We start from the raw sequence: 14,612 nt of genomic DNA, 5'->3' as shown, positions 1-14,612 counted from the left end.
AAGACCGGTATTCATAGTCAGATCTTATATTCAAAAGGTGCGTTCAGGGAGCTCACTACCAGTAAAGTCACTAGATTTATAAATCTAGTGACTTTAACTACCAGTGCTATGTAGCGCTACCGCTGTTCAGGGAGCCAACTGTCAACTGACAGCACTATAGCCCGTATCAGGGTGCCGTCACATGCGGCGTAACCTGCATAAAGCCTTGTGTCCACGATGCTAGAAATCGGTCCGAGATCTCGGATGAAGAAAGAATTGACCTAATCGCAATAGTCATGTGATCAAATTGTTCAAATGCGATTTGTTAATTTTTTCTCTATCCGAGATCTCGGACCGATTTCTAGCATCGTAGACACAAGGCTTAAAGGCCCGTCTACAATACACGGAGTAAGAAGTAAGAGTAAGAAATTGACCAATCGCAGTCGAATGTGAGAAGAATAATCGACTGTGATTGGTCAATTTCTTACTCTTACTTCTTACTCCGTGTATTGTAGACGGGCCTTCACTGTACAATCAGCTGCGCATACGCGTGTAGGGGTCGGCAGGAGCACGCATGCGTTAGTAAATTTCACGATCTGAGGTTACTGCATGCGGTCGTGGGTCCGGTGTACCCCTGACCTGAAGGTCTGCTGGTAAACATAAAGTTTTGAGACATAGAACGGTCTCCAGTGACGATACAACAATCCTATCGTTACATTGTGATATTAGGTGTACATAATTAGGCTCACAATGGTAAGAATCCGTTTTCGATGTCTCGTCCGGTCGACGATTCAGGTCGACTAACCTGTAAATCTATTCACAACCTTTTCCCGTTGTAGGACGTATTTTTAATGATCAGGCGAAAAAAATTGACGATATTTACCGATGCAAAGGATGATACTACGGTTCTCGAGCTCAAGAAAATGATTGAAGGTAAGGCGTTCGTGTCACAAGTACAGTGACAGCATCTTTTTTTTTTTCTTGACATGTCACTCGGCCAGTCACAATTGGATGATTGTTACTTCAATAGAACGATTTGCGGCTCACTGAATGAATGTAGGATTAAACCTAAGTATAGACAGAATAAATTACATTAATAGCGAATGGAATAATTATGTGTGTGTGTATGTGTATGTACACACACAACAATTATTGACCAGTTGTATGTCAAGTTTATGAAAAATATTTTAATTAGTACATCTTTTAGTGTATCTAACAAAAACATCTTAAAGCTCCTATTTCGATGAAATTATGTTCATTCTTAATTTATGAACATTAATAGTTGCAAGTTTTTTAAAAAATAAAACTTACTTTTATATTGGAGTTAATGCTCACTCTCTTTTTTTTATAGGTATAATGAAAGTACCACCGGCAAATCAACAACTATTTAACAAGGACAATCTTTTAATGTCAGACAACAAGACTTTACAAGATTACGGGCTAACATCGTCAACTGCAAAAGCACAATGTCCTGCATTAGTCGGTTTAGCACTGCGTCAGCCAGATGGCCAGTTTGAACCTCTCGAAATGACACCATTCTCACTACCACCAGATCTCCCTGACGTTATGAAGTCTCAGGAAAATAATGGCCAAGAGCAGTCTCCTTGAAATGACGCAGTTGCGTCGCTCAACGATGAAGTTTTGTGTTCTGCGCAATTTAGTAATCGTCAGGGCAGCTCTGAATGATAAAGAAGGATAAAAGGAAATCTCATGTACTACGTATGTGAATACTAGAGTGTGAATATGGTAACTAAACACCCTACGAATATTAGACATATGCAATTTTACACAAGTATTCAGAGCTGCAAAATTTTTCAATATTCAATTTAATGAGGATGCTATATAGTCATGCGATTGTCGATCTTGTAAGGACATGTGATGAGTACTAATTTGTACTTGATTATTAGACTGAAAGTGATAATAAAAGTAAAAAAAATTTCTGCTCACTATTGTGCATCAAACCAAATTTACATAGCTATAAAATTATTAACATAAGTGTTTTGTTATGGTCAAAGTGCGAAATATGAATACCTCAGCTTACATTTAAATTACAGGTATAGCTTAATTATTTTTAAATACTTTTTAAAAATATCTTCAAATTAAATAACTTCTCTCTCTCTCTCTCTCTCTCTCTCTCTCTCTCCACACTTTCACTTATTCTGTATACGTATTTCTTACACCACAAGGAAAATCAAATGCAATGTTTTGTAAAAGAAGCATTAAATTTTTTTATTTAACATGTATGACTCTAGTAATGTCTAAATTACAAATTTGGTAGTTACAGCGTATTGTCATATAAGACAGACTGGATCTGATCTGATATAGTACACAATTATAAATGTAAAATATATGCTCTAATTAATGATCTTTAGTTCTATAATATTGTATCCTATTAATTATTGTCTAACTTATACAGTTTTATAACTAATGGCAACACCATTTTAACTATACGCTACGATAAGACTTGTAACAATACACAAGTAATGTCATGCTACGTGATAGTGAACAAAAATATATTGTACATGATTACATATCTTTATTTAATATTTTTGAAAATCCTTTAGCATATACAAAGTGAATCAGAGTTGTTGAACGAACTTTTTATCCTATGATAAAATTATCGACTTCATATCTAATTGAATTATAACATGTGCAGTCAATTATTTTCTTATAGAGTAAAAAGCTAGTTCAACGACTGATTCGCCCTGTATTTATCTATTATTCATGTACACAAGCAATTGTTTTCGAATAGAATTGCATGCTAAACCGGGTAAATAAAATTTAATAATAAAATAAGACCATTGTTAACTACTTAAGTTCTTATATTTGCTAAGCATTTCCATTACAAAATCCCTATAAATATCTTTTTTACTCGGCACGTAATGTCCACCTTCGTGTCGTATCTCTTTCTTATTTGAGAATAGACAACTAATTTGCTCTGCCATTACTACAATAAAGAAGGATTACATTAGCATTGATGAAGCATTGAATGTGATTTGCTTTAAATATTATTGATTATAATTAATGATATCAAACTATTTATCATATATACCTGTTGGAATAACTTGATCGTTCTCTCCATAAATATGCAAGGAAGGCATATCGATTTCTTCATCATAATATTTTGCGTGAGGTACACACAGTGACTTAAATCCAGATATCACAATAACAAAGTCAAACTCGATTTGTAATACTACAAGAAGATAGCAATTATATATTTATTTTATGTAACCATATACATGTGTGTATCACATAATATATATATTATTTTCAAACTCACTTTTCTTCTTCTTCATAGCACATAGTATACTGACAAAAGCTGCTCCCTGTGAGAAACCCAATATTCCATCGAAAGGACCTTGTTCTGAGAACACTTTCTCGATCACAGTTACACTATCATTGAATCCTACACACAAGTTACTAGGCACTACAGCTTTAAACACATGATCCTCTGTATTAAACCACCATCCGTATCCTATAATTCATACGTAGCAATATCATTAGTGCTCATTAAGTTATGATGCAATTTCTTGACAGGATAAGAAATTTTATATTTTTGTTGATATTTCTCTCACACCATTTTCATCTGTATCCTCTTGACCAGTTTTATTTTGGGGTGGAACTTTATGTGGTGCTCTTATAAACGTGAACTCTATTTCTTTTTTAAATCCTTTTCTCAACGATCCTAATTTAGCACTAAAGATCACGTCTGATTGCATATATCCGTGAAGCGCTAATATCTAAAATAAGATAAATATATCACAGAGTATATATACATTAATTTGTGGATATATTTTCACGTCAATGCGTCAATGATTATTTACCCGCAATTTCGATTTAGTGGCCAGCATCATTCAAGTATGAATACATGTACATCACATGATCAAAAAGGTTAGTAGACAGTGTCTACTAGACACCAGTAAACACACTGCGATATGTATTAGAATCTCCGTATCTGAACACACTTATTCTTAGGTCTGTTCCCTTTGCTTGCACTTTTTGTACTTAGAATCTTCGAATTTTTCTCTCTTCAATGCTTGAATATATATTTATCTCATTTTAAACGCAATAATTTTTAAGAATTTTAAGAATTTTAATACGAATAACCTTTTTCTAAACAAGCTCGGTCTCTATTAAATTAAATATTTTTATGGCTGTTTTTGAAAAATTTTTTAATAAAAAAATTTGATTATTACACAGCCATAATTATGGTAAAAATTATTAAATGCATGTTTATGATCACAAGTACAGCATAACTTATAAATATATGTTTTAGGAAAAGAAGAACTTCTATATATATAATGAAATATTAATTTAAATTTATTAAAACTATTAATTTCTTTTTTTCATTTAGACAGGGCTAGAAAAAATAATTAAACTTCACAAAAAATATGCAATATTTCATGTACAAGTTTGAACTTTTTCAATTTAAATAAAAAACAATTTATGATACATTTCCATGTGTTTCTGTCGCATTAAGGATCGCTATAACGAAAACGGTCACATATTTTGTTAAAAACATTTCTCTTTTACATTTAAATAAATGAAAAGTAAATTACAATTTCAGCAATTTAATTATATATCCTTTAACTATTAAAAATTCTCAGTATTTAAAGATTACTAAGATCCACAGCTTCAATTTGGGAATTAAGATTTGTTATATTTTCATTACTTTCAGAGTTTCTTGGCTTTGATTCTCTGGGAACATCCAACTTCGGCCAAGAACCAGGTTCGGCCTTTTTTAATTTAATTTCTACTTTAGTTGGCAGCATGTGTACACTACTTTGCTCGACATTAATAATCTAAAAGTAATGTAAAATAAATGTACATCTTAAACACTGTTTGTCAATTACACATTCAAAATTAAAATATTAAAATTAATACGTACTCCTTTCAATTCTATATCAAGGTAATATCTTGAATCTTCTTCTACAAAGAATAAATCTACTGTCAGATGGATAGGATTTAATTTTATGGTAGACTGACTGGGCAGATATTTTTTTGCAAATATAGAAACGACTACATATGATCCAGTTTGATGCCAGTCCATCCTGCATTGCGCCTTCTTTCCCGTACTCTAAAATAAATTATGTGTCAATTGTCAAAGATACATATTAAATGAATTTAATATTAAATAATTGATATCATGAACTTATCTATAAATGGTATACCTTGGAAAACCATATATGTTTGCCTTGCGTACAACCTGGCTGATCCAAAAACAAAGAAAATTCCGTAGTTTTCTTTTTACAGCAAGACCAGTATTTCAGTCCTTCATGAAAAATAGGTACACCAGAATGATAATTGCAAACCTCCTCGTCAGAGGCAATCCCTGTATAAGTCCCCTTGCAGGAATTGTTTTTACAAGTTTGTCCTATCTGTACTACGCTGTCAGTTGGTTTATTATTTTCTAAAACTGTCAACCCTTTAATTTGTTCTAGTAAAATGGGAGATATCGTCGGTGACAGTACAAGTTGAGACGCCTCAAATGGAGGTCTTTCCAGGGATGCTCCATTGCATAAAGGTCCTGTGACAACCTGTATTACTTTGTCAACTTTGCATTTCTCGACCGGTGGTTTCTCTGGCTCCGATGGTTTTACATTGGAATGCTTCGACTTCGTGCAGCCCTTGATATTCAAGAATTCGGTAAAGTCCGTACACTTCTTGTTGCAACAAGACCATCCTTTGTATGCGTCGTGAAACACTGGATGTCCCGGATGATGAAGGCAACTGTCTGTGAAAGAACCATAAGAGTATCTTTTTTTCGTAAATGTTATTAATTTAGTACTAAAAACTTAATAAAAAAGTGCATATACAACTTACCGTCTTTATTGTCGTTCGGATCGTATTTCTTTCCACAGCCGCGATGATAACAATGCAACAGATTTGTTTCCTGTGACATTTCGAGAAAATTTCTTTGAATATTTGCACTTATCTGTCCCACTAAGTTTTGGAAGAGCAGCTCAATAAATCGCTTCCCTCTCTTCTCTCTCACGATATCTTTCCCAATTTTGTCGGGCTTTGTTTTTGGTAGTTTTTAAAAAATTCCAAGCCCCAAAGCTAAAAATGTTCCGAATCTCAATCGACTCGCTAGTCTCGCAGCTCGCTACCCGATTTCATTTTTTTTAGAAACACCCTATGTGCATATAAACAAGTATACATAGGCTGCGTTCAGCAGACTCATGGCTCCGGCACACCAGCGCGATGTTTGTCGCGCGCGACACGCGATATCCAATGAGAGTATACCTTTAGAATGAGAACATCGGTAAAGCTGTACACTCATTGGGTGTCGCGCGCGACGAACATCGCGCTGGTGTGCCGGAGGCATCAGCAGTTTTGCAACCGTTTTGTGATTCGTCGCGCTGATTGGATTATACTTTTAGATTTAAAGGAATAGTCCTATCTCAGCGAACAATCACAAAATGGTTGCAAAACTGTTGAGGCCGTGGTCCGAATCATGCTGACAACGCTCATGAGTATTGTTTGTCTTCGTTTAACATTTGACAAACAACAAGGATGAAATGATTTTTAAGCGTGTGAGCGTGTATCGGACCGCGGCCTGAGTCTGCTGAACGCAGCCATATATATCGTTTCCGCTGGGAAAACTAGTGCAATATGGAGTGCAATTGAGTGATAATTAAATCGATTTACATTTTTTTTTCAATGTTAATAAAATAATTTAATTCTTTTAACGTTATAAGGTACATTATCATGATAACAAAAAATATGTAATTTAAAAGTTAAATTATTTATTAACATTAAAAATATATATACCGATTTGCACTCGATGGTCGCATTCAGCAGATTCAACTGTTGTGAAGTGAATTGGTGTATTCTTTTATGGCGTTTTCGGCCCGACCGAGTTTGGACCAACTTGGGTTGAAGTAATGATGTTTCGTGCTCTCCTATTGGTACAGCGTGTAACCAATAGCGAAGCATTGTAGTATTGAATGCATCCAATTGCTGGATTCACACTGCATCCGATTTGCGTCGTACGACGCTCTGCAACCAATTAGAAAACAGGATTCCGATGGATTTTGCTTTGTATCATCGGAATTCTGTTTTCTGATTGGTTGAAGTGCGTCGTACGACGCAAATCGGGTGCAATGTGAATTCAGCAGAAACATAAACATACTCCAACCTTCAATTCTGTACTTCGATGTGAATAGCAAGGATGTAATGATTCTTTATGTCATAACTTAGTTGAATGCACGTTCCTTCTGATAAGTGAGACACAACTGAAGTCGGCGGCCACATGTGTCGCGGTCACATGTGCAGCTACATATAATCAGCTGCGGTCACAATATGGATGCTTCTTAGGAGGGGATTCCCAATCAGAATATATATCAGACTACCAATCAGAAACTCGGACATCAATGTCACTTCTCTCTATTATAGCGTTTTCGGCCCGGCCAGGTTTGCACCAACTTGGGTTGGATTAATGGCGTTTTGTGCTCTCCTATTGGTAGAGCGGGTGAAATCAACCAATAGGAAAGATTAATCCAACCCAGGTTGGTGCAAACCCGATCGGGCCGAAAACGCTAAAAGAGTGAGTGTGAGTGAAAGATCACTCAGTGTCAAGAGCGTGTTCGATTGGCAGTGCCAATGCGCACTTGGCTAGTGTCACGTGTTCATTTGATCGCACGACACTCGCGTAGTGCGCACTCAGTGCGCACTAAGTGACACGAGATATTTTGACGGTGCCAGTTCAGTGCACGTTTTATCACAGTTAAGGATATACCAGGATATACATAGGGACAAGCAAATCTGCGCAGTTGAATTGAAAACGGGGTCTTGTCCCTACTCTTAATATCTTTTACTGTAGTTTTGTAACATTTTGTTGAACATTGCTTCAAAGTGAACAAAAATGAGTTTCAGCTTTAGCACTGAAAATCTTGGCGTATTCTTTTGAACTTGCACTATTCAGTGCAACCCATGGAACTCGTCCAGTGTTGGTGTGAACTGAGTGCGCACTGGTGCGCACTAACTTTTGCCCAATCGAAAACGCTATATATATAGGACTCTAGGTGTAAACTAGGCTATTGTTTCTGTTTCATAGGTTGCGGTCCACTTGTGCTTCTTCCAAATGCTCTAAACGTTATGCTCCAAACGCTACGTTTCGATTGGCCCATTACTATTTCGAATGCCACAATTGCTACGTGAACGCTCCAGCCAACTCACCTCCCGAGGTGAGGCAGTTGAAGCGAAGTGGGAGCAAAAACGATGACGTATTGATGACGTATCAGAGTTGCTGGGAGTGTTCCGATTTCCGAAGCATCAAATGGACCAGTCATATCAGTGCTACAAATGCTCTGTAGCGTTTGAAGCGCTAAGTGGACCGCAGCCTATATTATCTTAATTTCAATGAAACATGTAAACATATACATGATATGACTAATTTAATTAATTATTTTGATACATATTGTACGGGAGTAGTACACTATTCTTTAAGGCCCGTCTACAATACACGGAGTAAGAAGTAAGAGTAAGAAATTGACCAATCGCAGTCGATTATTTTTCTCACATTCGACTGTGATTGGTCAATTTCTTACTCTTACTTCTTACTCCGTGTATTGTAGACGGACCTTTATGCATTGCCGAAATTAAGATAATTTAATAGACACTTACTAGTTAACACGCGTATCAAGGATTCTTGTAAACAAGGTCAATAATCTCTAATATTAAATGTTTTGTGCAAATAAATGCAATCAAGTTAGACATATTCAATTAATTATAATTACGTTTAAAGATAAATATTTTGCTAACAAATTGATTTATCAAAGAATACTATACCGTTATTACACTTTAACGGGACTTCATACGCAACATGACGAAAAAACCTTTATTGTACTTCATCGTAAATTTTAATCGAACGAAGTAAAATATATTTTACTTACTTTCAGGACAAATTACAAATTAATATAAAAACTAATAAGTTTTTACTTTCAGGATTCCACAATATAATTTGATTTTCATTATTAAATTGCATTAATAAATTTCTTATTTGTAGCCATGGCTGCGTTTAGCAGACTCAACAGTTTTGCAACCGTTTTGTGATTCTTCGCTGAGATAGGACTATTCCTTTAAATCTAAAAGTATAATCCAATCAGCGCAACGAATCACAAAACGGTTGCAAAACTGCTGAGTCTACTGAAAGCAGCCCATGTTTCGCTTCCCGCGCTTTGTGTGTCAACTCGATCAAAAGACTTTCCATCTAAAGGTAAATTTTCACGAGCTGCTCTAACCGGTTGTTTCAGCGACAAAAAAGATCAAAATAGACGCTTGATATTCGTCAATTTTTACCACGTGATCCTTTTTGTAGCTGAAACAGCCGGTTTGAGCAGCTCGTGAAAATTTACTCTTAGGCTGCGTTCAGAAACATCACTCGAGTGCCCCCGCGTATCGTATTATCTTTAGGTGCATTCCGTATCGCGCATGATGCGCATGATGCATCTATTGTCCTTGTTTAACATTTATAGCGTTTTCGGCCCGATCGGATTTGCACCAACCTGGGTTGGATTAATCTTTCCTATTGGTTGATATCACACGCTCTACCAATAGGAGAGCGCAAAACGCCATTAATCCAACCCAGGTTGGTGCAAACCCGGTCGGGCCGAAAACGCTATTAGTGAGCAACAAGGATAAATGACGCATTATGCGCATCATGCGAGAAACGGAACGCACCCTTTGTTGTTCACTCAGTGTTAAACAAGGATAAGATAATACACGGAGACACCCGGGTGATGTTTTTGAACGCAGCCTTTGAACCAAAGAGCAGGGTGCAAAATTCTCCCGATCGGGAACACCCGACACGTTTCTGAACGGGCCACCTAGGTAACGCTGAGATCAGCTGAGATACTCTCAATTGGTTTCTGAACGGCATTCGGGAGCTTGGGTGCTCCCGAGTGTAGTATCTGAACGCAGCCTTCATATGTTTGATTTAAAGGGAAACCGCCGAAATCCGTTTAAATCCGTTATCGAAACGATTGAAACGTCAATAATTGTCGGGTGTCGTGTTTAAGTGTTTCTCGACGAGTATCTGATTTTAGACTGTAAACCACTTGCTAAAGAGCTATCTCGAAAATGAACAGAACGAAACTGAGAACTAGAACTATATTGCCAAGGTAAGTGAGAAACGGATTCACCCAAAATCGCACATTTCGTTTTTAGGTCTGTTTCCTGTGGTTGAACTAGTGAATACTTTTGGAACTTAAAGTAAGATAGAAATGTGTTTGATATTTATTTAAAGCGAGAGAGTTCTTGAACAGTCTAGTGCAGGAACAGAAAACAGACCACTTGTTAAGGAATAAGTCTAGTATTATAATTATTATCAGTATGTTCTATATTATTCCAAATTAAAACAAAACGACAATAGGGTCAAGAATCACTCAGGATAACAATTGAGTATTATTGTAATCAATTCTTCATACAAACTTCTTCATCCAGACGTTTCGACGCCTATTGGGTCCTCAATGTTAAAAATAAATTTAAACGCTACCGGTAACTATGCAAGATGTTAAGTATATAATAAAGGCGTAAAAATATTCGTATGTTGATACTAACAATTGTGGCATAAAAACGGTCCAATTTCAATCGGCTTCATCGGAACTAGTAGCTCGTATATTCCAGCACGAATCATATGCAGTCTAAGATGTCATCGGCTTCATGACAATTTTACAATAAAATGGCCCATTGACATTAACAGCAATAAAGTTGAAATCCTCCTGCGTTTTAATATTACGTACCGCATTCATTTTATATATTTTCAATTTGTTGGATTCGTTTTATCAGCAGAATATGAAGGAGGATTTCAACTTTATTGCTGTTAATGTCAATGGGCCATTTTATTGTAAAATTGTCATGAAGCCGATGACATCTTAGACTGCATACGATTCGTGCTGGAATATACGAGCTACTAGTTCCGATGAAGCCGATTGAAATTGGGTAGTTTTTATGCCACAATTATTAGTACCAACATGCGAGTATTTTTGCGCCTTTATTATATACTTAACATCTTGCGTAGTTACCGGTAACATTTAAATTTATTTTTTGAGAATTATTGAGAAGGACCCAACAGGGGTCGAAACATCTGGATGAAGAAGTTTGTATGAAGAATTGATTACAATAATACTGTTTACTCAATTGTTATCCTGAGTGGTTTTTGATCCTATTGTTGTTTTGTTTTAATTTGGAATTATTGGAACCGTTATATTTTATTATATTCTATATTATTATTATTCTTTATTATGAGATAATGATTACGACAGGAAAAATTTAATTTTTTAGCAACTCAAAAAATATAGGAGTACAGACTGAAAATTTTGATAGTCTTATAGAGATTGCCAAGTTAGAAGAACAAGTAAAAGTAATGCAACTTGAGATTGATGTCTTAAGAAAACATAAGGGAACCTTGAAAAAGCCTGATGTTCCCAATCATAAAATTGTTCCTGTTACTTCACCAGCAGTGGTCAAACTTAATGGTTGTGGCTGTAAAGGCAATTGTTCATCACGGATTTGTGGTTGCGTAAAGAAGAGTAACAAGTGTAACTTGTCATGTAAATGTGACGATAAAGCATGTCAAAATCAGGTAGGCATATTAACAAGAAGAATCTTTAACTGTCTAGCTGGATCTTAAGTACTCTTGTATAATTCTATATAAACAAGATTAAACAAATAGTTTCTATAAGGACCATACATTATCTACATTAATAACTTAAGTTAAAAAAATTAAACTTTGGAAAAACACTTTTTAAGAGTTAAACAAGGAGTATGTAAGCCTGGATGTATTATACAAAAATTATTCTTTATTAAATTATGAAATAGATGTAGATATATAAATAAAATTATAAAATATATTTTATAATTAATAAAGAATTTTTACAAAATACATCTAGTAGTAGGCTTACATGTTTCTTGTTCTTATTGTTTACATTTAAAGCCTTTGATATATTGTAACTTTTTAAAAATTTAACTTGAAGTTTTTATATAAAAATTTATTTTACAGAAATTGGATCAAAATCAAGAAAATAAAGAAAATATTAACGAAATTGATGTGACTCATAAAAATAAAAACAGGAAGAAAAACGAAACTACAGGAAAACTCAATAGACATCTGTTTAGTCCAGATATGGGAGAGCCCTCCAAAGTTTTCGAAGAAATTGAATTTAGTGGTATTGAATTTAGTTCTAATGAGAAGAATATGTTTGGCATAAACACACAAACAGATTCACATAGTATCGACAAACTAAATCTCAAGAAAAAAAATAAGAAAGAAGAAAACAATAAAGAACAGCAAGAATCAACGGATGTGCAGATAACATTTGATCCAATGAAACCGAGACATCAATTATCACGAACACCACCAAAAAAGCTTGAGAAATCATTAGAGGTTACAATTGAATTCCATTTTGAACCAACTCGAGAAGTAATACCTTCCCATACGTACCAAGGTATATTGATATTTTTAATTAAATTAATAAAATTGCACTGTTTACGAAACAATACTTTATATTTTTAAATATAACTAAAAAATTATTCTATAAACTATGTATTATGTACAATGAATTTCAGATATGAAAGAAGAAAATGTTAATTGGAAAGAACATACTGCACAATTCCATTCTGAACCAACTCGAGAACTAATATCTTCCCGTACATACCAAGGTATATTGATATTTTTAATTAAATTAATAAAATTGCACTGTTTACGAAACAATACTTTATACGTATATAAATTTAGAATAATTTAATTTGTCGTTCTTTTGTTGAATCTCTTCAATCTTGGTAGTTATTGTATATTATATTTGTTAGTTTTTAATGATTAGAATTAATAACTAACTGTATATATGATTAAGATTCTATTAAGATAAAACCTACTTGAGATTAAAAAAAAAGAAATTAAGAAATAAACTTTATAATTATCCTAATTAATCATATCTTTAAGTATGAAAGAAATATAGTTTCTTACATTTGTTTCATACCTAATTATAATGCAACAAGTACCAACAAACTTTAATATGGCATAATTATTGTATCAAATTATTTAAGAATTAGTTAAGAGAAGTTATGATAGAAATGATAAAAACAATGAGTATATTTTTAAATATAACTAAAAAATTATTCTATAAACTATATATTATGCACAATGAATTTCAGATATTAAAGAAGAAAATGTTAATTGGAAAGAACACACTGCACAATTAATTCCTTGCAAAAAATGCAAAAGAACTTTCATGCCCAATCGAATCCAAAAACATGAAACTTGCTGTAAAGGATAAATAGTAAAGGATTTAAATATTTAAAGGATCTCTAAATATTTTTTAAAACATTAAAGTTGTCTACTACTTTTTTAATTGTACATGTTCCTTTGTGACTTCTATCTATCTTTTAATTTTATCTTGAAGACAAGAATATATAATAATTAATTATTTTAAATGTAGTGTGTTATTTTAAAATGTATTTAAGAGATATAAGTTGTTGTAAACTAATCATTTTTTGTAATTATATTCAAATATTATTATAAATCAAATAGATTTAGTAGTTTCATGCAGAACCAATCATTTTTAATTGTAAGAGATTGTTAAATATACGAAAAAAAAAATGTACGTAAATAGTTTGGAAATATTAACCCATTAACGCCCAAAAATCCCGTTTTTTTTTTCAGTTCATTTTCAAACCTTATTCTTATAAATAAAGAGGAGAAATTTCCAAACAAAAACCATGTTTCCTACTAGTTTTGAGTATGCTCTTCAAGAATCCATGGTCAAAATTGAGTTTGCTTAAATAGAAAATTCGATATGGCGTCAGATTTGCAAAGGAGTGGCACTCAGTTGGACACGGCTCAATTGGACACGAGCCACTCACACCGCTTGAGACTACAAAACTCCTAAGCACCGGTCGCTGTGATTGGTGGTGTCCAATCGAGCCGTGATCAATCGGGATCACCCCCCAAAGTACTCAAAAATTTGGAATTTTTTTTCGTAATTTTTTTTGGGTCAATAGAGTTTCGAGACTCAATTCTAACTATGATCAACGGTGATCGGAATAGTGAAGTTTGAGGAAAAATTTTTTTGCCGATTTCAATTGGCCATAACCTTTTCAAAATGGCGGATTTCCCATATAGCGGACATGAAATTTTGAGAATCTCACAGATTTTCGTAAAACTCTGTACTCGGGGGTTTTCGTGGTAGCTGATTATGAATTTTGGGGTGATCCTGATTGATCACGGCTCGATTGGACACCACCAATTACAGCGACCGGTGCTTAGGAGTTTTATAGTCTCAAGCGCTGTGAGTGGCTCGTGTTCAATTGAGCCGTGTCCAACTGGGTGCGACCCCTTGATTAGAGTGAATTCCCTTGCCTCTCACTTTTCGGGGTGCTTGATTAGAGTGAGTCACCTTGTCTCTCACTGGAATATAAATCCTTTCAATGGACGCATTCAGCGGACTCAACAGTTGAGTGAGCGCTCACTGTTATTGGTGTATTCTTCTAAATCTAAAATTCTGATTGAATGAGCTAAAAGAATACACCAATAACAGCGAGCGTTCACTCAACTATTTAGTCCGCTGAATGCGCCCAATGATTCTTCTTGAAACATATAGCATTTTCGATTGGGGTGCACTGGCTGCACTCAG

At 34.5% G+C, this 14,612-nt stretch overlaps 4 protein-coding genes across 5 annotated transcripts; 2 read left to right on the top strand and 2 right to left on the bottom strand.

The window, feature by feature from the left end:
* The first annotated feature begins 553 nt into the window (after window positions 1–553).
* On the top strand, window positions 554–2,019 carry EloB (transcription elongation factor elongin B). Of its 2 annotated transcripts, none has more exons than XM_018509711.1 (3): window positions 554–740; window positions 818–912; window positions 1,331–2,019. In XM_018509711.1, exons 1-3 carry the CDS (start codon window positions 730–732, stop codon window positions 1,585–1,587), a joined length of 363 nt encoding a protein of 120 aa, XP_018365213.1. In that variant the 5' UTR covers window positions 554–729; the 3' UTR covers window positions 1,588–2,019. The 2 variants fall into 2 exon arrangements, with proteins under 2 accessions (XP_018365213.1, XP_018365214.1); XM_018509712.1 differs by having other exon boundaries at window positions 555–732; window positions 819–912; window positions 1,331–2,016.
* Window positions 2,020–2,108: 89 nt separating this feature from the next.
* Window positions 2,109–4,006, bottom strand: LOC108762632 (esterase OVCA2). The gene is made up of 5 exons (XM_018509703.1): window positions 3,804–4,006; window positions 3,557–3,719; window positions 3,260–3,454; window positions 3,032–3,172; window positions 2,109–2,926 (listed from the first exon to the last, which is right to left on the bottom strand). The coding sequence occupies exons 1-5, from the start codon at window positions 3,831–3,833 to the stop codon at window positions 2,784–2,786; spliced, it is 672 nt and encodes a 223-aa protein (XP_018365205.1). The 5' UTR covers window positions 3,834–4,006; the 3' UTR covers window positions 2,109–2,783.
* A 506-nt stretch (window positions 4,007–4,512) lies between these two features.
* On the bottom strand, window positions 4,513–6,091 carry mora (cysteine and histidine rich domain containing protein). The gene is made up of 4 exons (XM_018509702.1): window positions 5,803–6,091; window positions 5,151–5,713; window positions 4,868–5,056; window positions 4,513–4,781 (listed from the first exon to the last, which is right to left on the bottom strand). The coding sequence occupies exons 1-4, from the start codon at window positions 5,879–5,881 to the stop codon at window positions 4,590–4,592; spliced, it is 1,023 nt and encodes a 340-aa protein (XP_018365204.1). The 5' UTR covers window positions 5,882–6,091; the 3' UTR covers window positions 4,513–4,589.
* Window positions 6,092–9,859: 3,768 nt separating this feature from the next.
* On the top strand, window positions 9,860–13,324 carry LOC108762640 (uncharacterized). The gene is made up of 5 exons (XM_018509713.1): window positions 9,860–10,103; window positions 11,266–11,566; window positions 11,984–12,428; window positions 12,550–12,642; window positions 13,135–13,324. The coding sequence occupies exons 1-5, from the start codon at window positions 10,063–10,065 to the stop codon at window positions 13,254–13,256; spliced, it is 1,002 nt and encodes a 333-aa protein (XP_018365215.1). The 5' UTR covers window positions 9,860–10,062; the 3' UTR covers window positions 13,257–13,324.
* Window positions 13,325–14,612: the final 1,288 nt, after the last annotated feature.

Source organism: Trachymyrmex cornetzi, unplaced genomic scaffold (genome assembly GCF_001594075.2).
Source record: "Trachymyrmex cornetzi isolate Tcor2-1 unplaced genomic scaffold, Tcor1.1 scaffold313, whole genome shotgun sequence".
NCBI lineage: Eukaryota > Metazoa > Arthropoda > Insecta > Hymenoptera > Formicidae > Trachymyrmex > Trachymyrmex cornetzi.
Note: the sequence above shows the minus strand (reverse complement) of the source record. Positions and strands in the feature narration are given on the sequence as shown.